The 27,793-nt window shown below is 52.5% G+C and overlaps 1 protein-coding gene across 4 annotated transcripts in view; it reads right to left on the bottom strand.

Moving 5' to 3' along the window:
- Nucleotides 1–27,793, bottom strand: part of LOC144946706 (ran-binding protein 9-like) — a 76,418-nt gene that overhangs the window by 1,458 nt on the left and 47,167 nt on the right. For 2 of the 4 annotated variants that reach the window (XM_078875812.1, XM_078875815.1), the window contains 10 exons: nt 24,055–24,077; nt 21,536–21,720; nt 20,338–20,450; nt 17,918–18,026; nt 16,268–16,557; nt 15,671–15,782; nt 15,089–15,282; nt 13,925–14,079; nt 12,517–12,628; nt 11,783–12,003 (listed from right to left, as the gene is read on the bottom strand). In XM_078875812.1, coding sequence (XP_078731938.1) covers nt 11,876–12,003; nt 12,517–12,628; nt 13,925–14,079; nt 15,089–15,282; nt 15,671–15,782; nt 16,268–16,557; nt 17,918–18,026; nt 20,338–20,450; nt 21,536–21,720; nt 24,055–24,077 — 1,421 coding nt within the window. In that variant the 3' untranslated portion in view covers nt 11,783–11,875. Of the gene's footprint in view, nt 1–11,782; nt 12,004–12,516; nt 12,629–13,924; nt 14,080–15,088; nt 15,283–15,670; nt 15,783–16,267; nt 16,558–17,917; nt 18,027–20,337; nt 20,451–21,535; nt 21,721–24,054; nt 24,078–27,793 lie in introns of those variants that run through there. The other 2 variants (XM_078875813.1, XM_078875814.1) reach the window with 2 other exon arrangements.

Genomic DNA, 27,793 nt, shown 5'->3' with positions numbered 1-27,793 from the left:
TTTGTAGAAATTTAATCCAAATAGAAAAACACAAAACCTTATGAGTGTTTTTTTACAACAGTGAAATAAATACCTGACCAAGACTTCAAAATGCCGAATTAGGATTGTACGTGGAAAAGATAAACGTCGTGTGATCGATGGCAAATGCGAATAATGAACAAAAGTGAACACTGAAGGACTCCCTGACTTCTGGCTGGTCCCCTGTGAGAAGCCGCTGCGTCGATTTACAAACGAGAGCCAGTAGTTCGCGTGAGCACGCGTGAACACGCGGGCGACACGCGTGAACACGTGGGCGGTTCGCGTGAACACGCGGGCGGCACGCCCTCAACAGCCGGCCCTTCCCACCAGGAGGGCAGCTCCTGTCAACGGTCACTTCAACATCCCGCACACTGACTGCGCAGGTCAACAACCGCGCAGTGAAGAACGTTTGCAACGTGATTGCGAGGGAAGGTGCTGCTGTCCGGAGTGTGGCATTCATTGAACGTGACGAGAGCCGGTACAATTCGCCAATTAAGACTCCTTTTGTCTGTGGTCGATTACTCGGGCCGTCTTAAAAAGAAGGCGGGACATCCCTTACAAGTCCCACCCACGCGACACTGCTGATGGAAGATGACAATGACATTATCAAGCCACGCTCATCACCTCCCGTCCAGCGGCACACCTGGACACGGAGGAGAGTTCCCCCCCACACCCCCAAACTAATTTTGTGTTACCCGATTATCGGGTAGCCGTTCCCATAATCACACGAGAGCGATCTACTACCCACACAATCGGATAGCGCAGCTCTCGAAACGACATCGCCCGATTTCTGATTCAACATTGCTCCGCCAACTGAGCGCCACGGAGGCGAGATGTTAACTCCCTTGCCTGGTATACAAGAGGTCGTGGTTCGACCCCGACGCCTGCTGTATATTTGGGAATTCTTTGCATGTCTCTCTCTCCCCGTGGTCGCGTGTTTTTTTTATCCGGGTCCTCCGGTTTTCCCCTCCACATTTAGAAACATGCATTTAGAGTGTTTGGCTGATATAGATTTTCACACGATAATCCACTGCGTTGTGCACCCATTTGTGGCCAGGTCGCTTCTGAAAACGAGCTATATAACTCAGCGTGGGCCTTACCTGGTAAAATAAAAATGTTGTATAGTTTTTAGTTTAACAGAGACTGTTAATTCTCAAACACGCTGTAGACGAGTTGACTAATTATAAACCGCAAGAGCCCGAGATTCTGCATTGACGTTTGGTGCTCTGCCTGACACCACGTGACGTGACGTCTGGCTTAGATGGTGGAAGCCAGCGCGTGCGATGGCGACTTGTGCGCGAGATATCCCGGCAGATGGTGCCACGGAAGCCGACAACTCCTGAACATAGATCGGTGTGGCATGAGCGCAGGATTATGAATACGAATGGATTACGAAAAAGCACAGGATTCTTCATAGTGGAAATAGCACGGGATCGAGTTTACTAGGTAGTTAGTGTGAGATCTGGAATCCCAAGAACGGATTATTAGCTTTAGGATTCAGGTTAAAAGATTAAAAGGCTAAAGTCCAATTCCCACATGGGTCTGGTTTCATGAGATTGAGTTCTACATATCGGCAGCTCTCTCCTTCCAGACCTCGGCAGTCTCCACAAAATGCGTAAATCACGTCACACGTTTCACTCGCATACCAGGGGTAAAAGCCAACATAAACAAACATTTGCATGGGACGAAAAATCCCCTTGAAAGCCGAAAACCACATTTGAAAATCGTAACGGAGATAAAATAGAAAATGTTATTGATTTCAACTGTTTCATTTAAACTTAAAAATATATATAATTGAAAACCAAAGTAACACTGCATTATACAGGCTTGCTTCTATTGCCCACTTCACCATGAAAAAAGTAAAAGAGAAACTCGCAGCTGAAGAAACATCAAACAAAATCAGAGTGGATGGAACGACAAATCCAGTGGATCCTGGGATGGGGCGGAAGCGAAACGGGAACGAGAGGCCACCGGAACAATCCTTCAGGAAAAGCTCTGCGACTCCATCGTGTGACCAGGTGAGGAGTGACGCCGGCTCCGTCCCCCGAGCGATCAGCAACCATGCCGCCTCCTGTGAAACCCATGCAACTTCGACCATCGCCAGCCCTGCGACCGCTCTGTCGACATCCGCTCGAGTAGGGTTGGAGACTCGGCAGCGCCTGGTGTGCCGTGGATCGGCTGTCCACGCCATGGACAGCACAGCCCTGCCCCCTCCCTCAGGATCGTAACGACCGATCAATCGGAGTTTGTAAACGTGCACATGGTGGGGTAACGTCACGATGAATCGCCGAGCAGATCGCTGCCTCTACTCGTGCGTGGACGCCAGAGACGTCCACGCACGAGCGATTCAGTTGCATGCAACCCACTTGGCGCAACGGATCGCCCGGGTGTGGTGGACGCGCCTGGAGGACACAGCGGAACTCGGCAAGCAAAACCAACTCCCCCCCTCCTCCCTACCTCCCCTACCCTCCCTGCCTCTCTAACCCTCGTTGTGCGAAGCGCCCTCACCGCTCGCACGACGTTTGCCAGTCCGCTATGCGAGCCGTGCCGGCCCACACCCAGCTCGGCACCGCCACTGGGCGGGTTCGGAGGTGAGCAGCGCAGGGTCGTGGTGTCCGCGAGTGCAGCAGCAGCAGCAGAACTCGCGTGGAACCGAACTGCTCAACGCGCGCGCGGCGACGCGAGTTCATTCACTGGCGGCGAAACGACCCCTTCTCTGCGCCAAAGATAACAACAACGACCCCTTGAACCGATAACAAAAAATGTACTTTGTACACTGAAAGGTCTGTTCAACATCAACAACGTGCACCACAAGAATACCCCAAACGTTCGTGAGTGCGGCGATGTTCAATCCTCTTTAAACATCGCCGAAATGGTTGAGAGGAAAAAAAAAACCCGGAATTCTCTGAGAATAATTTTATTACGAGTAATGTAGTAAATTAATTTCCCGTGCACCCTCTCGGAAATGTTCGATAATGTTGTTACGATTCCTTGAGGTCAGTGGTTCTTGACCTGGGGTGCATCAGGCACCCCCTGGGGTGCGAGATGCCCTTTCTGGCGGTGCGAGACGTGGCCACGTTTGTCTAGAAGGTAAATAACCGAAACACAAATTAAGCACGGGCACGTAAGTTACAACTTACTTTGTTTCATCAAACCCCGTGTGTATTTAGTAACATTGTGTTTTGTAACGAGGGCTGTTGTAAAGGTTAAGAACCACTGCTGTCCGTAAAAGGTGTGCAAGCCAAAAAGGCATCATGGGAAATACTCACAATGCTGCAAGACTCGCAAGACAAAAACAAATATTGCGAGCCCGACTCTTGTAAAGAGACCATTATAACAGCGGGCCATGTTTGTTGCGACATTGCGGCCGTCAAAATTTTGAAGCCGTGAAGAAAAGAGGACAAACTTCTTTCCAGTTCCACCGTCTGTGGCGACACGCAGCAGCAGCACAGGGCTTCTCGAACACCGGGTCTCAGGGACCACCGCAACAGTGCAGGTTTAGCAATCATCAGGTGCAATGGGCGTTCACGAGGACGTTGTCTTGTTGTTATACCGAAGGTTGCTAAGCGTGGACAGAGCACGCACACTGCAGCGGCGGGGAACGGCGAGTGGCGTTCGAGGCCGTGCTCTGCCGGCTGCGTGCGACCTCCAATCGGCGCGGGGAGGGGAGGTTCTGGATGCACGGCCCGCGGTGTTCTCCTTCATCGCAGCTTTTCCAAATGTCAATTGCGAACTTTTTTTTTAGCAGATCGGTAAATTCGGGGAACGGCGCCCAACAATGACCCATTTAACCGAATGAGCCCGATTCATCATTAGCTGCATAGGATACCCGAACATACTGTCGTTCCGTAGGAACAAATATAATAATTTTACAATTTAGTCGTGGGCAGTCTCACACGGAGAAATTTGAGCTAAGACGAAGGCACATCGTGGTCTAGCGCTCCGTGTCGGAATCCGCCTGGCAGCGGTCAGCACCTTTGGTTCCAATAATGCCCTGCGGAAATTACCAGGCCGCTGCGGGAAATCGAACTCCAAACTGGCTGCGTGGTATTGACCACGACTCTTTGCAGCACGGGCACCTTCCACCTTTGCACGTCATCATCGCTGATGTTAAGGGAGCACACAACCGAAATAACGGGGGTTGATTTGTAGGCGAGCTGTGTATTGTGGGGCCGTCCCAGGTGCATTTAATTCTAAAATGGGAGGGGGGGGAAACCCCCACGAAACATTCACGTGCACCGCCACCGTCGCCGCCGCAATTGCCTCCCTCCATCGACGTGACTGGGTTCGGAATGCCCAGCATGCACCGCGGCACCGAATACGCGTCGTGCAGCGGACAGGGCGCGCACGCGCGCGTTCGTGCAGGCTGAAGACGAGTGCACAGCCACACGCTGGGGCCACCGTGACCCCCCCCTCCCCACTACGATGTGACGACGCACAGTCGGAGCCGCACAAAGCGAGTCTACAGAGCTCGGGACGTGTGGGGGGGGGGGGGGGCGTTTAATAGCCGCGAGGGCATCGCATCGTCCTGGAGCAGCAGAATGTTTAATGTCCAAAAATGCTTAATTTATATGTACACATTGCCTCGGATAGATCGTGTCCATGATCGACAAAGAAGCAACGTGGTTTATGGTTTGCGTCGCAATCTAAATCGTGGCACGAGCTGCATGTCATGGCACGCACGAGGGCGTCCCAAAAAACGCGCAACCCGTCAGTTAGCGATGGGCGACCCGAACAAGAGGGCCGACGGTGACCCGACAGGCAACCCCGACCACCACTCGGGCAAGAGCAGAGCGGCCGCTGCGATGGTACAAATCACGCGGGGGCTCGTGGGCAACTGATGCTGAACGTGCGAGCGCCTTCTCAGCCGAGCGCGCGCGATACCCGATCCGCGGTTAACCTCCCAATTCTGCCTCGGCGTCTCTTGAAACACCCCTCGTACTTGTCTGCGCACGAATCTGTAGCGGTGAAAATTCCTCCAGCATTGCACATTGGCCTAAAGTGTAAACGTGTTATTGACGAGAGACAGATTGAGAGCGGTAACATCAAGCGGGACAGAGGCACGTGCCATATACTTGCCCTCACCGACATTACACTACCACGTTACATCGAATGCCTTTCTGCATTTCACCCCACCACACCCGTGCACAGTAACATCTAAAGCCTTTAACAACACAAGGCCACTTATTCAGTCAGGATCGACATTCTCAAACATAGCTTCTGGGAGACCAGAATTCGGGCCGATTTCATGGCTCAAAGTCTGGTTTTACAGGAACGCCACTGGGAGACGCGCGGCACAGCAACATTCCAAGATTCAATCATCGACAGGGCTGGCTGGCGTCGTCGGTTTGCAAGGAATTGACACAATTTGGGGTAACGACTTTTAGCTCCGCACGCTTCACTCATTGCGACAAATGGAGACACAAACTCACCAATGCCTCGCCTATGCTTGGCTGCAATGAAGCTATGAGCCCTCCCCCTACTGTGGCCTGAACATCAATCTCGTCGAACTTCGAGATGCAGCAGTAGCTGGATTTACACCGGGCTCTTCGGCCGACATGAAATTGAGCTGACAAAGATAGTACGTTGAGCGTTGTTCACAAAAAAAATCGTGTAAAAAAATACCTCGGACATCGTTTCTACCCAATTGTCTTATTGACGTCATGTCACGAGACAAAAGCGTTCATTCGGATCTGTCGCGGAACGGCGCGTCAAGAGGACAGCCCACAGAAGCAGGTTACACAGAACCACCTCGAGATCCCTTCGAGTGACCTCGAGTCCATATAGAAGGGGAGATCACTTTCTCACCTGCCCTGCTACTGACAGCAATAATAGTCAAACTGAAAACCAATGCTATGGAATGTAGCCCAATTAAGTTTCAGAACCACATCATAATGACTGTTTTTTTTTTCGTGCAGTCATCGGTGACACCAGGCTGAGGCCATCAATTTACTACCAACGGTCTAGGGCTCAGAAACCGAGCAGTACCAGCTCGGCAAACTGACCTCCGAGCCACCTCGCCACCTGAACTTGCATCACAACACCTAAATGCAAGCGCTGCGCACGTTCTGCCCGACTTCATCACTGCTCAGGCCCATCTGAGTTTCTCCCCCTCCCCCCCCCCTTCTGCTCTGTATGTTGAACTTCTTCCACGGTGCCTCAGCGGTCCGCCGGGCCCCACGGAAAAACGAGCAGCGGCACACAGATCGGCAGCGACGGCACAATCCGAGAACTTATTTAATTTCTCTTGGACGGGCGACAGCGGTACCCTTCGAGAGAAACTTTTGCTTGGAGGGAATGGTGACAAAGTGGCCAGGCCAAGAAAACGGAACCACACTGAGCAGCCGGGTGAAAACGAATGCCAAAAAAACCGAAAGGGAGGACGTTCAAATAAAATAGACGGTCATTGAGTTCACACGAGAGCCTGCACGCCCTGGAAAGGATCCGACCCGGGAAGCGGTCCCGACACTCACGGGACTACAAACACCAAAACCTGAACCAGAGCTGGAGGAGAGAAGACCAAGCCGGCTGGCCAAGCCGGCTGGCAAAGTCAGTCCGCGCTGGTTCTCGAGGACGCTCACTTCCAGGTGACGCCACGCCGACGACACGACGCTACCCGCAGGTTCACAACGGGGGATCGGTGCCCTCGATTCGGCTTCCACGCACGGAAGCCCACCGCTCGGCTTTAGCTGGGACTGCCACGGCAAGACGCATCCCCGCCACGAGTCTATCGGATTTTACAGCAGCGATGCCGTGGGCCAATCAGCTCAAATCAGGAGCAGTTTTTGCACGCATGCATTGTGGAATATATGAAAATAGAGTTAAGTTTGCTTTACTTCAATTATGTATAAGTTTAACAAAGTCAATTAATAGCCTACCCAAACTTAAAAAAAATCTATTTTGGACAATTTCTACAACCTCCGATGTGTACTGGGTATTGTTGAAATGAAGAGAGAGGGTGCTTTGCTTGAAGGATACCGTGGAGCATGTGCAAAAGTGTCTACAACAGGCAGGCGGACGCACACCAAGTAAAAGCGAAAATGAGATTACTTTGTATACATATATTCCTCACTGGAAGGAACGGAGAGAAAAAAAATCCACTTTACATGTCACGGTATTCTCCTGAAGGGAAAATATCTTTCTAAACTCTTAACCGGTTCAGGATCGAGTTTATTGCATCGATTCAAAGTTTAGTTCACGTTTCGTGGACATGGGATTCGGCGAAGCTGCACCGACCGCCCGTCTCTGCGCCACCACCTGCCTCGGGTCGTGCGCGCAGCCCAGAAATCAGCGCCGAGAGGCGGCACCACCACCCAGGCGAAGAGGGGCCGGCGGCGAGCATCGTGCGGAGCGTCACCACGCACGGGCCGGGGGGGGGGGGTCACGGCCACACCTGACGATGCCGCCGTGACGGTGGCCGGGGGTCACGCACGGTCAGGGCCAACCAAGCGGCACACGGGCCGGGGGGAGGGTTGTGGTAGACTGAAATCGTCCGGGCGTAGCGAGGGCGGTGAAGATGACGCGCGTAAGACGCTGGGCCATTAAAGTCGAGCAGGGATGGTGCAGCAGAGTGAGCCCGTCTCTGACCTACACGTGTACTGTATGTGCATTTTCATTCTCCACTCTGGATTTCTCCCACGTACACCAACAGCGACCTCATCAAAGAATGCCCGTCGGTCGTCTTCCAACGTAGAACCCCTTTTGAACAAAACAGCGTCTTTACACGCAGAGGGGACCTTTTAGGCACACAAATCAAAATCGGAGCTTAGCAATGGATAACGCCAGCACGTCGGTATTGGCAGGTGGTCCTTCACAAAGTACGCGCAGGAGGAGCAGTTACACACACGACGGGCGACACTTCACAACGCCGCGGCGTCGCGCGGTCAACGTTCACCAAAGCAATGTCCTCGTGTCTCCGTGCGGTGTTGGGCCTGGCCTGGTTGAGCCAGACCATTCCCATTCTCTTTGGGACGATGAGGCTCCCGCACCTCTCTCTACCGTTCGCTAGACGGCTCTCCCAGGTTACGTGTGTCCCCCCTTTTAGAGGCAAAGCGTCACGGCGTGGTCAGGCGTACAGAGACAAGGGCGGTTGGTCACGTAGCACGTAAAAACGTAGTACTTTTTAAACGCTGAAGAATTTTTATTTTTAGATATATAAAAACATGAAATGATTGAAAATTAAAATGACTAATTGATGTTCGTAACTTTACCCCTTATTGTTTAGCTTACAAAGTGTGGTCACCACCGCTAGCATCACCTGCCAGCATGGCGCGGGGACCTTAGGCAGCATGGCCACGGAGGGCCCCAATGTCCACTTGGAGCCCCGGCAAGGAACATCGGGATCATGCGCATTTCCAAAACCCACAGATGAAAGAGATAGTGCTGTTCCAAGAGTTTTATAACACTTGATAATGCGCACAAAAAATTTGGTGCATTACACGCAAAAAAAAATATTCAAAACGCACCAGAGATGGTTCAAACTGATATAACTTCATGATGAGTAAATTTGAAATGTTTCAAATGTGGAAGTTTTAAAGTCAAATGTGCAATCGTCACTCGCACAAGATACGAGCCGTGTCCGCGCCTATCCAATGGGAGCACGGCGAAGCTCCAAGGAGCCCAGTGGCATTGCAAGCCCCCTGCCCGTTTCAAGAGAAGTTGATTCGTGTACACAGCCTCATGGACTCGGTGAGCAACGCCACGGGTGAGCCAGTCAACATCCTTGAGCAGCCTCAGTTGAGTTGTTTTTTTATGCATATGTACGTTGAACTTCTTTCACACCGTACGTAGCCAACCGTGCCAATCGTCGGATTTTTGCCCCCCGTGCTCTCAAAACGTTATCCGAGATTTAAATGGAACAGGCAAATGTAGAGGTGGCCCAGGCGGTTCGGGGAGCCAGCACCGCGTCAAGAGCACCGAGGAGGCAGGCATCGCCGAGAGCCTGGGACCATGCAAAGGCAGCCGCCCCACGGTTAAAACGATCGCTCGGGTACGGTTGAATTGTCATTTCGTTTGGCGGATTCCCTCTCTTTGTGCAGGGTACGTGGTAGTGTGTGCAAGAGGCATAGTGAAGAGCCCCTAAAAGTAGTCCTACGGCGTCTTCTTCCGAGAGGCGGTTCTTTAACACCAAGCGATGCACCGCTGGCTGTCACCGCCGAAGGTTACAAATGCAAATTTCTCCACGCCACAGCACGACTGATAAAGGACCAACGAAAGATATTTTGGGTACAACATAGAAAGGAAAACACAGGAAAGAGTGAGGTTTACAACATTTGCCGTTTCATTGCTATGGTAAACACTTTTGTAAAACTCATGAAAAGTAAACTCGAGGTGTAGATTATTTAAGGGTTTGGACTTGGGTTGTAAAGCTTTGGGACCGCGATCGGTGGCTGTGAATCTCTGCTCCAGGAGACCCACCGTCAGGACGCGCGCACAGCTCCAGACGGGGTTTTTGTTTTATGAGCATCAAGAGCAATGGGGTGGGCACTGACCCTCCATTGGTGGCAAAGAAGTACATTTTGCGTTACATTTCACATTCCTATGACAGGGGCCTGTGTATTCAAATTGGATGACCCCACTGTTGACGTCCCGAATCGCAACCTACTAATGGCGAACGCTCTGACCGGAGTGCCGCTCATTTGCTCGGCGTTACATTTCATATTGAGAAGCCAAATGGGAAAGGAAGACGCACCGCTAACAAATGGGATGAGCTGCTGCCGCCGCTGCTTTTACACGAACCTCACCCCACGGCCCGCCAGCACGTCGCGTCAAATCACCACGCGTCGCCGCAGCCTCCTCCTTTCAGTCTCTCCTGGCGCGTCGCCCGTGTGCCATTAAGCGAAACCCGGTCTCCTGCAGCTAAAGTTGTATGCTTCAGAATGAATGTTTCCACAGCTTTTCGGGGAGTGGGGTGGGGGGAAGATAGGGTCATGGACAAAAATAAATGACAACACCGTGTGAACGAACACAAAGCATCCCACACGTCTGCGCGGTCTGCACCGTGGAGGGGGGACCTTGTTGTTTCCGACGCAGCACTGCTGGGAGGTGCGTTGCACGGCCGAGCTCACACGCGGCTCGCTCGCTGCGGGTCCCAGTCGTGGGATTTCTCGGCAATACACTCGCTTTAAAAACACAACCGCAAATTCGCTTAAAATCAAACACCCCCGTCTTCTTTCACCCGCCGACCTCTCTAACAACAATAGTAATACTCTGTGCACCGAAGCAAGTCTACAGTCGTTTTTTGCTAAAATACGACTTGTCCGCGCTTTTCATTTCCCCCGTCATAAAAAAGATCTTCATGAATGCATCTGCCCCTGCCCTCTACGTGCTGGCACAGGGGGCGGCTTCAGGAGGCCCGACGAGACGCACGGAGCGCTCATTCCCCCCCAACCCTCAGTCAGATGGAAAGTTCTACTCAAGTCTCGCCAAATGCAGGTGAGGCACTCGAAGAAATGGAAGCACGGCCTGAATTCGGGCTACCCCAAACACAGACCAAATCGATTTTAATGTACTAATTGGCCACGTACGATGAAAGTCAAACGACTTTCATCGACCTCTTGAAACGGAGACTTGGACAACTGGTACAGATACGTGGCGGGGAGGGACAGTCTGGTGTGGCAAGAAAGTGGTGTGTAAATGTCAACGTGGGATTTGGCTCCAATCTTGGTACACGAATGCCGAGCTTATTGAAAAACTCCACGTGACAGCAGGTGGCGCTGTAAACACCACGAGTGGAAAGACCACGAACAGTAAAATGGGAGCTACACGAAGCATCAGCGGATTGGGTCACAATGATGGATGTGCTCCAAGTGGAGCATGTGCCTGGGGGGGGGGGGGGAGTTAATCCGTTGGTTAAGAGCACGGGGGTAGGGCGCGCAGGTCTGGTTGGCTGGTGTGGTTAGTATTGCGGGCAGGGTTATACGTTATGATTGGCCGCTATTTTAGCTCCGTCGCCTAACAGTTGTCTTCTTTCCCCGATCGCCAAGCCCGGCACTGCCGGTTCTCCGCCGTTCACCTTCGGTTGTCGCGCTGCGCTCTCGGCGTTACCAATACGAGGGGTCGTTAGCGGGCAGCGATAGTCGGCGGCACGCATTGAATGCACACGGGCTGAGCGTGGCGAGCAGTTTGACTGCAAAGCCACCGAGCAGCACACCACATCTCCACACTTCCCCTACCTCAACACCGGCATCTCGTCTCCTTTAACACACACATACACACTTGTTTAATGAACACCCTCGTTAAAGCCGCCCCTTGTAGAGCCATCCCCATACCCAGTTGTCACGAACCAGGCAACGGCGAGTTGAAGAAATGCCCTGCAAATATTTAGTTTTCTATTTATGTATGCATCTCTCTCACGTTCTCTTTCTATTTCACTCAAATGCAAAACGTTTAGAATATCGGAAGGGGGGAGAAAATAAACACAACAATGAAATAAAAACTTCTTTTAAAACACACGCTTATAGTCCGTGGGTGGTTAACATCGCCGCTGTAACCCCGGCGAGCCTTGCTCCGTGGTGCCGGGCAGCTTGAGGCGGGCGGCGGGGCATGGCGGGAGGCGCAACTCGTCCCATCGCTCGCGTCTCGGCGAGCGGCACGAGCGCAGCGGAGCGCTCGTGGCGTTTGTCTCTGTGCGCGACCCCGAAGCTCCACCGGGCGGTGGGGGCAGGCTGCCCGTAGCGCGTGGGTGCATCATGCGCGTGTGCAACAAAATAAACAAAAATAATAATAATAATGAGTCGGGTTGGCTGGGTCGTATTTTTTTTCCGGAGCGCATGCATTGGCTCTTCTTCGCTCCAAAACACTCGCACGCACGCACCACGCACACGACGCACGCGCCCCCCGTGCGTTGTGTGCGACACTAAAGGTAGTCTTCGAGCCGCGCGAACGCGCACGCCCCGAGGCTGGAGCGGGACATGAGGCGCAGGCACTCGGTCACCTGCCCCACGGCCAGCAGCAGCGCCGGCTGCTTGGGAAGGCCCTGAGCCTCTGCAGAGACAAGGGCAGCAGCAGCAGCAGCAGCACACACGCAACGTGGTCAGACGTCGCCACTCGGCCGCGGGTCTCGCATTCGACAAGCCACGGTGTAATAATCCTGATCAATTTGGCAACGGACCGGTACTCAACATTTCCTTTTGCGGCCCTCAGCTGGTGATGGAAATTCCACATTCCTATGCAACTGGCTAGTACCCCCCAAAGTAGGATGACTACTGACTGTCGATGCCCACGGTGACCCCAAACAGATGAAGAGACCCCTAAAAGGAAAAAAACTTTAATATTCCCAATTTTGCACCAAGCATTTCGAACATAGCCATGTGGCCAGCTACATGGCTGGCCACATGGCTCCACCAAGCATAGCCCATGTGACCAGCTATCCTTCAGAAAACTCTCATACGAAAAAAAAGATGTTCAATTTTGCCACCAATTACATTGTAATAACGCATCCTGGCAGTGGGATGTCAAGGCCACTTGTGTCCACACGCGTGTGTCCGAATGCTGCACCTAGGATAGTGCTGTTGAGTGCACTGCAGATCTGTTCCCTCTGCGTGGCTTCGAGCTGATAGCCCACGGGGCTGTTCCAGGGGTCGGCGTACGCCAGCAAGCTGAACGCGTCCTGCACCAACGCACGCACGCAAACGCCACGCATGGCACTCGGTCTACAGGGGCAATATACACAACGCTCCTAGCCCCCGCCCCACCAATACAACAGCTCCAAAAAATTGCAGCCTCCCCCCGAACGCCACACGATGCCCAAGGCAACCGATTGAAACTTGCGTCGGCTGAAAAGGAAAGGGCGTGCTTTTATGTATGTACGTTGAACTTCTTTCACACCATTCACAATTGCCATTGATCACACGATGTTATTATTTTGCACATACAATCCTAATTCGGCATTTAAAGCCTTGATACGGTATTTATTTCTCTGCTGTAAAAAATCAATCGTAAGGTTTTGTGTTTTTCTATTTTGATTAAATTTCTACAAAAAAGAAAGTTAAATATTTTTTATTTGACGACTAAAAGAATACCGTTGCGAATGGAAGAACAAAGTTTACCAAGTGATGTTTTTTCCCCCATCCCGATGTTACATGTGCGTCACCCCGTGTGGGTATAATGGCAGATTGTGTTTCAGCAGTGACATTGGTGTCTCTCCCCTTCTCAGTGGCACTCGAGGCTCCGGCTCTTTGCAAACAAATGTACATGTGCGTTGAACTTGTCGCCCCGCTCGGAGCAAACCGTGATAATTCAAGGTGTGGAGGAAGGACAACAAAGTAAACACACAAGTGACTTGTTAGCCGTGAAATTGAAAATTATTTTTCGGGAAGTTACATTATAACGAGCAGTTGTGCAAGAAATCCACAGTCCAAGACGCCACAAATTCTGCACAAGAGTAAACAAAAAATCGAAATCATCACGATCAATGCTTGTGATTCCACCACGCTGCCATCGCTTCCTCCCTTCTGCAAAAATTCCTGAAAAGTTGTTGCAGTCGACACCCCGATCTTCAAGCTCCGCTCATGACCAAGTCTCCGGACGTTGCCTCTCCAGTGCGAATGCCGCCTTGAACGGCAACAGAGCGGGGATCGCCGTGCTCGAGGTGCACGTCGTGCGGCGGTTAGCGCTACGCCGCACTACGAACCCGGCGATGCGAGTTCGATTCCCGCTCACGGCCACCAGCAACAAAAGTGACGATTATCTAAACTGGTCCTGGGCCTCCCCTAGGTCGACTCTGAGTACCTGGTGCGGTGTGTAAACATCGCCACTGGGGAGACAAAGGTGTCTAGACGTGATGGTGGCCACCCCTCTCTCTCGTGTGCCGTTCCGGCCTTCATACATGATGGTCGCTAACAACATTCCGTTGTTCAGGCGATACGGGAGATATTTGTTGTAGTGTGTGCGTGTGTGCGCTTGCCTGCAGCGTGCGTGAGTTGTCGGCGGTGTGCTTGCCGTCCTCGCGGGTCAGCGTGTCGCACATGAGCTGCAGCTCCCGGCCAAACTGGATCATTCGCTCCACGGCCGCCTGGAACCCCCCGCACAGCTGCCTCCGCACGCCAGCCACGTCTACGTCTGGAACACACCGCGCACGCCACGTTACCCCAACCGCAAGAAGCACACGCACCGGACAAATGGCAGTTCAACACCACACGCAGACACAACACATCCACAGGCACCGCACTCACAATGCACATCATGCAGACCGGACACTGCACAGACCGCATCCGGCACGCGCACAGGTACACACAAACAGCGTGCACAATGCACCCACGCGCAACACACTCGTGTAAAACACTTGGTGCGGAGAACACAGCATGGTGCACTGGCTACGGGAAAGTTCGCTACGTGCGACTCGTGACAGGGAACAACACTCACTCTGGGCAACACAAAACCACGGGCGACACTCGCAGGCGCCCTCGGTACGGCCGACGCTCACGACTCACCTCGGGATGAGTACAGGATGCGGAACCCACCGCGGGGAACCCACCGCGGGGTTCCGCACGCTGGGAAACGGTGGTGAGATGTTAACTACCTCGCCTGGTATACAGGAGGTCGCGGGTTCGATCCCGACCCCGAGGCCTGCTGTGTATTTGGAGTTTGCATGTCTCTCTCTCTCCGTGGTGATATGTTAACTACTCGCCTGGTATACAGGAGGTCGTGGGTTCAATCCCGACCCTGAGGCCTGCTGTGTATTTGGAGTTTGCGTGTCTCTCTCTCTCCGTGGTGAGATGTTAACTACTCGCCTGGTATACAGGAGGTCGTGGGTTCGATCCCGACCCTGAGGCCTGCTGTGTATTTGGAGTTTGCGGTGTCTCTCTCCCCGTAGGAGCGTGGGTTTTTCTCCTAGTCCTCCGGTTTTTCCCTCGAAATTTATAACCAACACGCATTAATAGTAATTGGCTGCAATACATTTCCACGCAATAAGCAACTTCGTTGAGCTATAATTTGTGGGCAGGTCGCTTCTGAAAAAGAGAAAAAATCCTCAGCAGGCCTTATCTGGTACAATAAAAATAGCTAAAGAGCAATGTCAATAAAACCCTACGGGGGCGCGTGCGCACGACGGGAGACCCACACGTCGTACCCATGTCGGCGTCGTCCTCCTCCTCCTCATCGAGGCGCGCCGTCACCGTGCCGTCGTGCTTACAGCTGCCGTTAAGAACGCCATTGGTCTCGGCGGGCTCCGTCACGCCGTTGCTGTAGTAGTCCATCCCCTCCTCCTCGTCGTCCTCCTCGTCCTCTTCTTCGTCCTCCTCGTCATCGTCGTCCTCTCCATTGCTGCAGGCGCGCACACGGGGGGGGGGGGGCGGGGGCGAACAGGGGGGTTGGCTCCGTGTAATTAAATGGGAGGTGGAGGGAGCCGGGTAGGAAGGGAGGCGTCGTTACCAGCCAGAGTCTTCTACTTAAGCGAGATGCACACTCAAGACAATGACCGGGTGCTATTATATTTCATTGCGAAAAAATAACACCAATCCGCTGCGGTTGAAATCAGACATTGGCAATTCGCTTCTCAACTCTTCGCTGGCAGCTTGCAGGGCACGCGGGCCGCCACGACGGCTTCTCCGCTCTACAGGCCACCATGGCACGCGGCTCCCCCCCCCCCCCGCCAGGGCGCCGAGGAGCCGAGGAGCCGAGGAGCCAAGCCACGAACGCCGGCGACACTGACCTGCTGTCGTCTGTGTTGGAGCTGCCGTTGTGGTTGGCTGTGTGCTTGCCGTGCCGGGCAGAGCCGGGCGGCTTTCCCTCCGACACACCATTACTGCTGCCCGCCCCCTCACCTATCACACAAAGACAAATATCCTCTGTATAGCCTTAACAGACTATTGGGGCAAGTGCTGTTCGCGAGCACGTACGAAGGCTGGCACGGCACACGAGGGTCAAACAGCGACAAGAGGGTCAAACTGCTGTGAGCGGGGGCGGCACCTATGAGTGCAGGCATGGAAAAAAAGGTTGTGGTGTGGCCATGCCCGGCCACCATCGTCTCCCAGTGCTGTTGTTCACAACCCACGCCATGAACCTACTCAAGGTTCAATTGACGTAGGAGAGGCCCAGGTGCACTTGCCACCGATGTTACTCGTAGCCGGGAATCAATACGAGGCGGTCACAGCTTGGTGCTGCGCTACCACTCCCGCTCGGAGCTTAGTGCTGCACCAGCACGGCCTGCGCTGTAGGTCCCCACAACCCTACATCACCGTCCCCACGCTCTCTCCGTGCGCGCGTGACGGTGCCTCGTGCGCCCGGGCCCACGCGCCAAGGCGCGTACTCAGAGGATGTGTGCAGGCCCCGTTGGAGGACGACGAAGACGACGAAGAGGAGGACGAGGACGAGGAGGTGGCCGGGTGCAGCACCGGCGCGGCACCGGCGGCCGCGGCGGTTGCCGTGGCGGCGGCAGCGACGGGCGCGACCTGCGCGTGCGCGGGGCTCGAGCCCGGCGTGTGGCAGGAGCGCAGAGGGCTCGCCGGGTAGGGCTCCTGCGACTTCGGGCTGCGCACGCCGCCCAGCGAGCGCACCTCGCTGTCCGTGCCGTTCACCATCTCCACAAACTGCCGCACCCTGGGGGACGCAGCACGCGAGGTGGGGGGGGGGACACACACGTGGTTGGAGCCACGGCGGTTGCCGCGTGGGACCGGTTGTTACAAAGCCGCGGGAGCTTGCTGAGGCTACGGGGATCTCTTGGCAGACGCAGACATCACCTGGAAGTGCTGCCCACATGAAAGGCTGTTGCTAAATTAGCTCCAACGTGATGGAAGATGTATCCCGACGTGAAAGAATAGGCCACATACCCTTTATACGGGATCTCTAGAGTTGCCTCTGTGGTGGCAATCAGGGTACTTTACCCAAGTAATTTTTCTTAATTAAATTAGTGAAATATGAATTAATGCCCGAAGCAAAAATATTTCGGGATCAACTTGAATTTCCATTATTCCATAGACCACCTGGAGAGCCGTCATGGACCCCTGGTGGACAGTGCACTAACCAACCAGAGAAGAGTCCACTGTGAGACCAGGATTATTGGTTCCAAAATTGTGTTTTACACTCAAAACACCAGTCTACGACTTACACCAACTATCCTATAATTCTAATGATGGCAAAAGGAAAAGCATTTGATAAGATTAGGTTCTCCTTCTATAAATACAATTATTTTCATATGGCCAGAAGAGGCTAATGCTAAGCAATGAGTTGACACTGCTGGCACAAAGAACAATGAGAAATGGATTATTGCAGCACCCAGCCAACAACAATAATAATAATTGGGCTGACAACACAATTGTACAATCCGTTTCAACACAATATCCTAATTTATTCCTGTCTTTCTGCAGAATGCACCTTTGGGTATGAGAAAAGCCTCTCATCCACAGCAAGTTATACAACCGGGGGACACCTCCCAGCATCGGCATGGATTACGCACCAAACACTCGCGATTCCGTGGGGAGGGAAGCCAGTGAGACGTTTGAGTGGCGTTTTGGAGCGACATCGGGTGAAGACGAGGGCAGGGTTAATGTGAAGACAGCAGAATCCAGTCCGCATGGAATATATTGCAAACGCCACTTCTGAATGGGTTTTCTCCGGATGTACTTGCCAAACAAAGATCCTCCGTGTAACCTTTAATAGACTGCTGGGGCAAGTGCTGTTCGTCTGGGCATCAGTACGGCACACGATGCGGTGGGTGGCCGTGAGAGGGAATCGAACTCGGGTCGCCTAGTTCGTAGCGCAGCGCGCTAACCCGCTACGCTTGCTGCTCGCACGGGGAAATCGCTCGGCGAGACACAAGTCAAACGTCCCAAGGCCGAGAGCTCGTGAAAACAGTCTCCGCCCTCGGGGACCGCAGATAAACCAAGCGGCGTGAGTGTTATTGGCCTGCGCGCGGCCGGGGGTGCTGGCGGCGCGGTGGAGATGCAACGTGCCCCCTTACTTGAGGCGAAACAGCAGCTCCGGATTGCGGTCAAGCAGGCCCGGGTAGCACTGCTGGGTCGTGTCGATGGCCTCTCCCATCCTCCCACAGAGCACCAGCTTCTGAATGCCTGCACGCGACCCAAAAGCACGCACGCAGACCAACGTCTCCCGCTTTAGTCTCGCCGACTACGGGCGAAGAACCGACCACCCGCAGGCCGTAACCGGGCCGTAGCTTCGTTGCATCTGGCCCACTGACATGTGAGCCCAACCACTTACACAGCGGTTGGAAGGCCCAACTAATGCTGGTGATCAGTTGTCTGCTGGAATTCAGAATCTAGACTGAAGGAGAAATCCGATGAGCTATGAAGCAGTGGGGGCGGGTCAGTAAGCTACAACAATAAACAATATAATTGAACCTGGGTTCTCCATAATTGAGCACAGCACGGACACATTTGGATTAGGAATCTGTTATTTTAAAATACGCAAGCACAAAGTATATACATATAAACAACAAGAACGAGCAAACGGTGTCTTCCGGATTAAATAAGGTAAATTGTCTCATGTGAATGAGACGCTGTATTTCCAAGGCTACGCAGTGCAAAACACTGCATGCCGAGATTAAATACAATGCTGAGGCTGTACACCCAGAACACTGTGCAAGCCTCAAGGGTGCCGAGGTATCCACCGAAGCCTGACCTCGCCACCGACATCATCAGCTGATTGCGCACAATACAAGGACTATAGGGTACGATGCCATTTGTTCAAACGTCCACCAAGAGCAAACTGGTGAATGTGAAATGTTAACACACACACATGCACAAAGAGAGATATTCCCGTATAGCCTTAACAGACTGTTGGGGCAAGTGCTGTGAGCGAGCACCTATGAAGGCCAGGACGGCACACGAGGGGGTGAGCGGCCAGCAGCACGCCCAGCCGCCTTTGTCTCCCGAGTGGTGATATTTTTACGCATCGTACCAGGTACTCATTTGAGGCTGAGTCGACATAGGGGAGGCACAAGACCGGTTCAGATAATCGTCACCGATGTTGGCCGTGAGCGGAAATCGAAGTCGGGTTGGCAGGTTCGTAACGCATACACATATACACACACGCGCAAAACACGGATGCTAATTCGCAGGTTCATCCGTACACATGCCGCATGACCTCAAACGAGGAATACTCGCGCATCGTTAAAATAATCCGCCCGGCCGTTTTCTTTTAATAGGCGAACAAAAATACACCGTGCGTGTGCGCGCACGAGCGGACTGGCATCCTGTGTCCAAAGAGCGAGGCAGCAGCGTGGCCGATAAACCCTGGGACAGAATGCATGCTCCCTGCAGAAACGCCAGCCCGGGGTCCCCAGGTCGGCAGAGGTTGGGGTACACGGGGTCACAGGGTTCACAGAAAAACGGCTGGGGTCGGAAATCAATAGCGCCTGTGTGCTATCCCAACGAGTGTTGTAATAAAATGCGTGCAATTCATGTAGACAGCAGCAGCACCAAGTCTTTGTTGAAGAACACAAACGATCCGCATGACACACACACACAACACAGACGGCACTAGCTGCATTCGAGAAGGCAAAAGCTACCGCCATTTGCCACTAAGTGGTGGTGACATCACCACAGCGCTTGTGCCAGGCTAGGTGCACTTTGAGGCTAGGGGCCATCCATTTAGTACATACGCATGGAGGGGGGAGTTAACCCAAATGCGTTCACTTGCGTATTGTCTACATTGGCCTTCAAATGAGTTAGATAGTCCGGCAGCGGACTATCTGTTTGCTTAAACACCTTAATATTATTAATCCTTGATCGTTTCTGCGTGGATTAAATATCGGCCGTTCATAGGATACGGGGGGGGGGGGGGGCGTATCAAGCGTATGCGTGTGTACAGGGAGGAGGAGAGGGGTCAAGTTTTGACATATTTTTGCAAACTTACAAAATGGATGGCCCCCTATTGTGAAGTATCGAAGGTTTGCTAACAGGAGGTCATGGACAGACCCAGGTGTAATGGGTTAACCCTGTGAGATGACTGGCAGATGCACTACCTGTTCAATACAACATGAGACACGAACAAAGACCAAGATCCCCCGTATAGCCATAACAGACTATTTGGGCAAGTGCTGTTAACGAGCACCGATGAAGGCCGGCACGCTACATGAGGGTGTGTGGGCTTGCCAGCAGCACGCCCGGCCACCTTTGTCTCCCTCGAGGCGATGTTTACGCATCGCCCTAGATACTTATTTGAGGACGAGCCGACCTAGGGGAGGCCCATGAGCAGTTCAGATAATTGTCATTTGTGTTGGCCTTGACCAAAAATTGAACCCAGGTGACCGGGTTCGTAGTGCAGCGCACTAACCGCTACACTACATGTGAGACACACGCGCGCCCTGCGCACGCACCACCAATTTCCCGTGCTGCGCACTGTGCACTGGGAGGCACTCACGTTGCCGATTCTTGATGGAGGAGAGCTCCTCTTGGAAGGCCTGCCCGGTCGCGCGGGCGAACGCCTCCGCTGTCGTGCAGTAGCCGTGGTGCACCAGGTAGGAGGCCATCATGCTGTGCCACGCGAGCGCACGACCGTCACACGGAGCGCCGCCCACACCACCACGGCGAAACACCAACGGCGTAATGGCACACGCGCCACAGGACCGCACAGCCCGTGCACAGCCCACACAATAATAATAACAGTAGCGTTTATGTGGTGCTTAAATGCCTCGGCAACTCAAAGCGCCCAAGGTTACACCTCGCATTGAACATTTGAAAATGCACAAGGCAAACAATACAACTGGGAAATTGCGATCTCCATGCTCCTTCAATCATCATCCGAGAGCGCATCATCATCCGTCGCCAACACCACACCTGGCCGCCGTCGTGTGACCAGTGGCAATGTTCAAATACGGCACTAGGCCCTCGCTTAATGTTGAGCCAAGCAAAGGGAGGTAGAGATAGGTTTCAGATGTCACTCGTCTCCCAATGAAAAATGTTGATACACCGCACCAGGCACACCCATTTGAGGCCGATTCAACTAAGGGGAGGAGGCCGAGGGCAGGTTCAGACATCGCTCATCACCGGCGTACACGCCAGGTCCATGCGGTTGTGGCACAGTGCGGGTACTACTGCGCCATCTTGCAGGCTGCGCACCACACCGCACACACCGCACCACGCACACACCTCTCCCTCCCCATCGCCACCTGCGCAGAATGGATTTGGACAAACTGGCCAGGACACTTAAGGACCACGTCGGCTTCACTCGGCACCACTGCCAGTCTACGATTGCTGCGGTGCATGCAGGAGAGCGCATAAGTGCGTGTAAGTGTGTGCAAGTTGAAGTGCTGGTATAGCAGTTAGTGCACTACACTACAAACCTGGCCACCTGGGTTCGATTCCCATTCACAGATAACATCAGCGGTGATTATCTGAACCAGTCCTGGGCCTCCCATTCGTTGCCTCAAGTCAGCATCTACCAATACAGGCACTGGGGAGGGAAAGGCGGCCAGGCGTTGATAGTAGCCACACCACCCCCTCGGCACGCCGTGCCGACCTTCACGATTTGCTCGCTAACAGCATTTGTACCTACAGTCCATGCAGACCGCACACGGGATTCTTGTCCGTGCGTGACGTGCGTGACGTGCGTGACGTACGTCTGCAGCGTCATCTGCCAGGTCCCGTGCGGCTGCGCGAGGGGGAAGCGTTCCACGGCGGCCGTGATGCGCGACCGCCACTCCCGCATGTAGTCCTCGATGTCGAAGACAAAAGGCCGCGAGCCGAAGTTCGCCTCCACCACCTCGCCCGGCGTCTGCAGCCCCACCGTCGGGTACAGGTTGGGCTGCAAGGGCCGGGCAAGCCAGGATGGAACATGGATGGCGGGGAGAAGGGAAGGAATGGAGAAGAGACGGAGGTTGAGACATGTACGGTGACTGCGCAGGTGTTCGTGGTGGTGGTGGTGGTGGTGCTGTATAGCTCCGTGTTAATCGCTTGACGGGCTGGGAGCTTCTTCAGGAACTGAACTGGGCTGGACAAGCCAGCCAGGGCACTCCTAGGCCGCCCTCGGCTTCCCCACCCAATATCTCTGGCAGGCTATGACTGAAGCAGTGTATGCAGCTGAGCAGATGATGATACCCCCCAAGCTTTATTTTCACCTTTCAAAAAACAAGTCCACCAATTGTGAGTGATGAATGACACTAGAAATAGATCCAAAACAATATAAGAAGTTGTGGAAGATTGCCAGTACTTGGCTTTTGGGATTTTGCAGGTATTGCCACGAAAAACATGAATGTTATTTTTTTTGTTAAAAGATTTACCCAGATTAAGTTGCTGAGAAGGTTGATACCAATTTCCTACAATAATTTCCTACAATAAATTTTTACTTAAAACCTTCGTGACTGTAGGAATTCATATTCTATGGTTCTTTCGGTAAAGTCACGTAGATAGAACAAATAATAACAATAAAATAATAATAAATTACCCCTGGTGACGATTGCTTGTGTTGCGATCGAAACGTCGTGATATTTTTTTTTTCATTTCCTACAATAATTGATATGCATCCATTAACCCCCCCCACCCCCACTGGCCTTCATACCTGATTGGCTCAAAAGTGACGACACCGCATGTATCTCTCTACTTAACACCGAAACAGCAGGATGATTACTCTGCCTGTCGCCTGATGATCCTAGTTGTAATTACCGGCAAAATATCAAGGAACTAAAATTGTAAATGTTGTGGCTTTACTCTCCAACACACCGGTGTGCTGTACAAGAAACGAATTGGTATGTTTTGTTTACGTGACAAACCTTACTAATTGGCTGTGTCGGGTGGTGGCGGTTTAACAACACATTGAAACTTACACGAGCTAACCCAAAAACACGTGTGAATAATATTGGTCGCGAAAGCCGACATGTTCATATGCATTTTTGTTAAATCTGACTTAAAGCTTTCGTGACTGCAGGAATTAATATTCTTGGGTCTTTCGGTAACGTCACGTAGATAGGTTCAAAGAAAATAACCAAAAATAGTAAAAAACTACGTTTCTATCGCAACACAAGCGGTCGTCTTCATTTTTTTGTTATTTTTTGTTATTTTCTTTGAACCGATCTACATGACTTTACCGAAAGACCCAAGAATATGCATTTTTGATGTTTAAATCGACACTCCAAACCTATTACTTCCATGAGCAATGCCCTGCCAACTTATGAACGCAGATAAGTTTTTATCCTGATAATACGCTCCCCACTAAAGTAAAGATGCAGTGCACTATTCACATACGGTTCCAAAAATTGCCAAAAAAAAAACCTCTCATGAATAGGGGTTAATGTTGGCAGGTTAACCGAAGTTCCATGGGAGTCATGTTTTGTTTGGACCTCAACTTTGACGGTGGAAAGTCATGATTCAGTATCCGCCCCACAGCCCTCTGGCCTTCAATTCCCCCCCCCCACTTCCATCGCCTGGTGATCTTCAACCGCGTCACGTTCCGACAGGATTTGCAAGATACGCCGTGAGAAGCACGTTCCGGACATGTGACAAACTGGTCCCCTCAACAACTTTTCTGTCACTTATTTTGCTCCTTTGGGGTAAATACGATGAGAGGTAAAAAGGTAAAAAAATACGATGAGAGGTAAAAAGGTAAAAAGGTGTCGATTTAATTGCTGAAATTAAACCACATTTGGTGTGACTAGCCGATGGGGATTGCAGATGAATGTTTCCCAGTAGGATGTGTACAAGTGGGAATTGAGCTAACACGTTGTTGTGCAAGCAGTGTCATACATGACAGTGGAGTTGCACATTGCACTGCACAGGGTATATCGAATACACACGTCATTACATTTAACCCCAACGACTCAACACTTACACATTTTTTAAAATACTGACCAATCAGTGGGGTGTTTCCACTACTTAGGTAGTGGCCTTTGAGGAATCGCCGGCTCCGTATCTATACATGGTGCCGGAAACTACCCGGGTTAGGGCTCTTGTTTTCAACCGACGATGACATTTTATAGGGAGAGTAATTTACGAGTGGCTTTCGCATTCAGACGAGTGGCAAACCCTGCGGTAGTTTACAGTCGAACTGAACACGCTCCACTTGCAATAATGACTTGTTTTTTATATTGTTCACACCGAGGCGTCTGAAATTAAACAAGTTGTGCCGAGGTTCAACGCTTCTCACCGGGAGGTCTGTGAAGGCAATTCCTACAGAAGGGATGGGAGGAAGGTGGATGGAAGACAAAGATATATGTCAGCACAGATGGCTTACAAGCATCCACCACATACACACAAAAGCAAAGACTCCCAGTATAGCCCTTGCAGGCTGTTGGGGCAAGTACTGTTAGTGGGCACCTACGAAGGCTGGCACCGCACACGAAGGGGCGGTGTGGCTAGCACCATGCTCGGCCGCCTTTGTCTCCCCAGTGCTGATGTTTACATAACACACCAGATTCTAATTTCAAGTGGATTTGATGTAGGGGAAGCCATAATTGGTTCAGATATTGATCAGTGATGTTTGCCACGAGTGGGAAGCAAACTCGGGTTGCCAGGTTCATAGCGTAGTGCGAATTCCACTGCCCTCCTACACCGTAGACACACACATGCGCGCACACGGACACAAACACACACTTCATCCCTGTTTATCAGAATAACTGTAGGAACAAGTGCCGCGTGAGACATAGCACACGGGAGCAGATGGGATCAAAAGCAGACCTGGTCATCTTTGTCTTCTCAGTGCACACTGCTTTAGGGACTCATTTTAGGCTGAGCAGAGATAAGAGCGGCTCAGACCAAGCTCAAGACTGCAATTTCCACTGGAGTTGCAACAGACAGCTATTAGACCAAAGACACAGCTACACCAACACAAACACACCACAAACACAAATAAACCACTCCACCAACACAAACACACCACAAACACACTGCTCACTCCAGCAACACAAACACACCGCCCCACCAACACAAACGCATCACCAACACAAACGCACCACTCCACCAACATAAACCCACCACCAACACAAACCCACTGCACCACCAACACAAACATACCGCTCGCTCCACCAACGCAAACACACCGCTCCACCAACAAAGACACCACACCAATACAAACGCATCACCAACACCAACACACCGCACCACCAACACAGACGCACCACCAACACAAACACACCGCACCACCAACACAAACACACCGCACCACCAACACACCGCCCCACCAACACAAACACACCGCCCCACCAACACAAACACACCGCCCCACCAACACAAACACACCGCCCCACCAACACAAACACACCGCCCCACCAACACAAACACACCGCCCCACCAACACAAACGCACCACCAACACAAACATAAACACCCCACCAACACAAACGCACCGCACCACCAACACAAACACACCGCGCTCACCAACACAAACACACCACCAACACAAACACCCCACCAACACAAACACACCGCACCACCAACACAAACACACCGCACCACCAATACAAACACACCGCGCTCACCAACAAACACACCGTCCCACCAACACAACACACCGCACCACCAACACAAACACACCACACCACCAACACAAACACACCCCACCACCAACACAAACACACCGCCCCACCAACACAAACACACCGCCCCACCAACACAAACGCACAGCACCACCAACACAAACACACCGCCCCACCAACACAAACACACCACCAACACAAACACACCGCCCCACCAACAAACACACCACCAACAAACACACCACCAACACAAACACACTGCCCCACCAACACAAACACACCGCACCACCAACACAAACACACCACCAACACAAACACACCGCCCCACCAACACAAACACACCACCAACACAAACACACCGCACCACCAACACAAACACACTGCACCACCAACACAAACACACCGCCCCACCAACACAAACGCACCGCACCACCAACACAAACGCACCGCACCAACACAAACGCACCACCAACACAAACATAAACACCCCACCAACACAAACGCACCGCACCACCAAAACAAACACACCGCGCTCACCAACACAAACACACCACCAACACAAACACACCACCAACACAAACACACCGCACCACCAACACAAACACACCGCACCACCAACACAAACACACCGCGCTCACCAACACAAACACACCGTCCCACCAACACAACACACCGCACCACCAACACAAACACACCACACCACCAACACAAACACACCGCCCCACCAACACAAACGCACAGCACCACCAACACAAACACACCACAAACACAAATATACCACTCCACCAACACACACACACCACAAACACACTGCTCACTCCAGCAACACAAACACACCGCCCCACCAACACAAACGCATCACCAACACAAACGCACCACTCCACCAACATAAACCCACCACCAACACAAACCCACTGCACCACCAACACAAACACACCGCTCCACCAACAAAGACACCACACCAATACAAACGCATCACCAACAGCAACACACCACACCACCAACACAAACGCACCACCAACACAAACACACCGCACCACCAACACAAACACACCGCACCACCAACACAAACACACCGCACCACCAACACAAACACACCGCACCACCAACACCAACACACCGCACCACCAACACAAACGCACCACCAACACAAACCCACTGCACCACCAACACAAACACACCGCTCGCTCCACCAACGCAAACACACCGCTCCACCAACAAAGACACCACACCAATACAAACGCATCACCAACACCAACACACCGCACCACCAACACAACGCACCACCAACACAGACGCACCACCAACACAAACACACCGCCCCACCAACACAAACACACCGCCCCACCAACACACTGCCCCACCAACACAAACACACCGCCCCACCAACACAAACGCACCGCCCCACCAACACAAACGCACCGCCCCACCAACACAAACGCACCGCCCCACCAACACAAACGCACCACCAACACAAACATAAACACCCCACCAACACAAACGCACCGCACCGCACCACCAACACAAACACACCGCGCTCACCAACACAAACACACCACCAACACAAACACACCACCAACACAAACACACCGCACCACCAATACAAACACACCGCGCTCACCAACACAAACACACCACCAACACAAACACACCACCAACACAAACACACCGCACCACCAATACAAACACACCGCGCTCACCAACACAAACACACCGTCCCACCAACACAACACACCGCACCACCAACACAAACACACCACACCACCAACACAAACACACCGCCCCACCAACACAAACGCACCGCCCCACCAACACAAACGCACAGCACCACCAACACAAACACACCGCCCCACCAACACAAACACACCACCAACACAAACACACCGCCCCACCAACAAACACACCACCAACACAAACACACTGCCCCACCAACACAAACACACCGCACCACCAACACAAACACACCCCCCCACCAACACAAACACACCACCAACACAAACACACCGCCCCACCAACACAAACACACCACCAACACAAACACACCGCACCACCAACACAAACACACCGCACCACCAACACAAACACACCGCCCCACCAACACAAACGCACCGCACCACCAACACAAACGCACCGCACCACAAACACAAACGCACCACCAACACAAACACACCGCCCCACTAACACAAATGCACCGCACCACCAACACAAACACACCACCAACACAAACGCACCACACCAACACAAACGCACCACCAACACAAACATAAACACCCCACCAACACAAACGCACCGCACCACCAAAACAAACACACCGCGCTCACCAACACAAACACACCACCAACACAAACACACCACCAACACAAACACACCGCACCACCAACACAAACACACCGCGCTCACCAACACAAACACA

This window comes from Lampetra fluviatilis, chromosome 42 (assembly GCF_964198595.1).
Source record: "Lampetra fluviatilis chromosome 42, kcLamFluv1.1, whole genome shotgun sequence".
Classification (NCBI taxonomy): domain Eukaryota; kingdom Metazoa; phylum Chordata; class Hyperoartia; order Petromyzontiformes; family Petromyzontidae; genus Lampetra; species Lampetra fluviatilis.
This window is presented reverse-complemented; position numbering and strand designations above follow the sequence as displayed.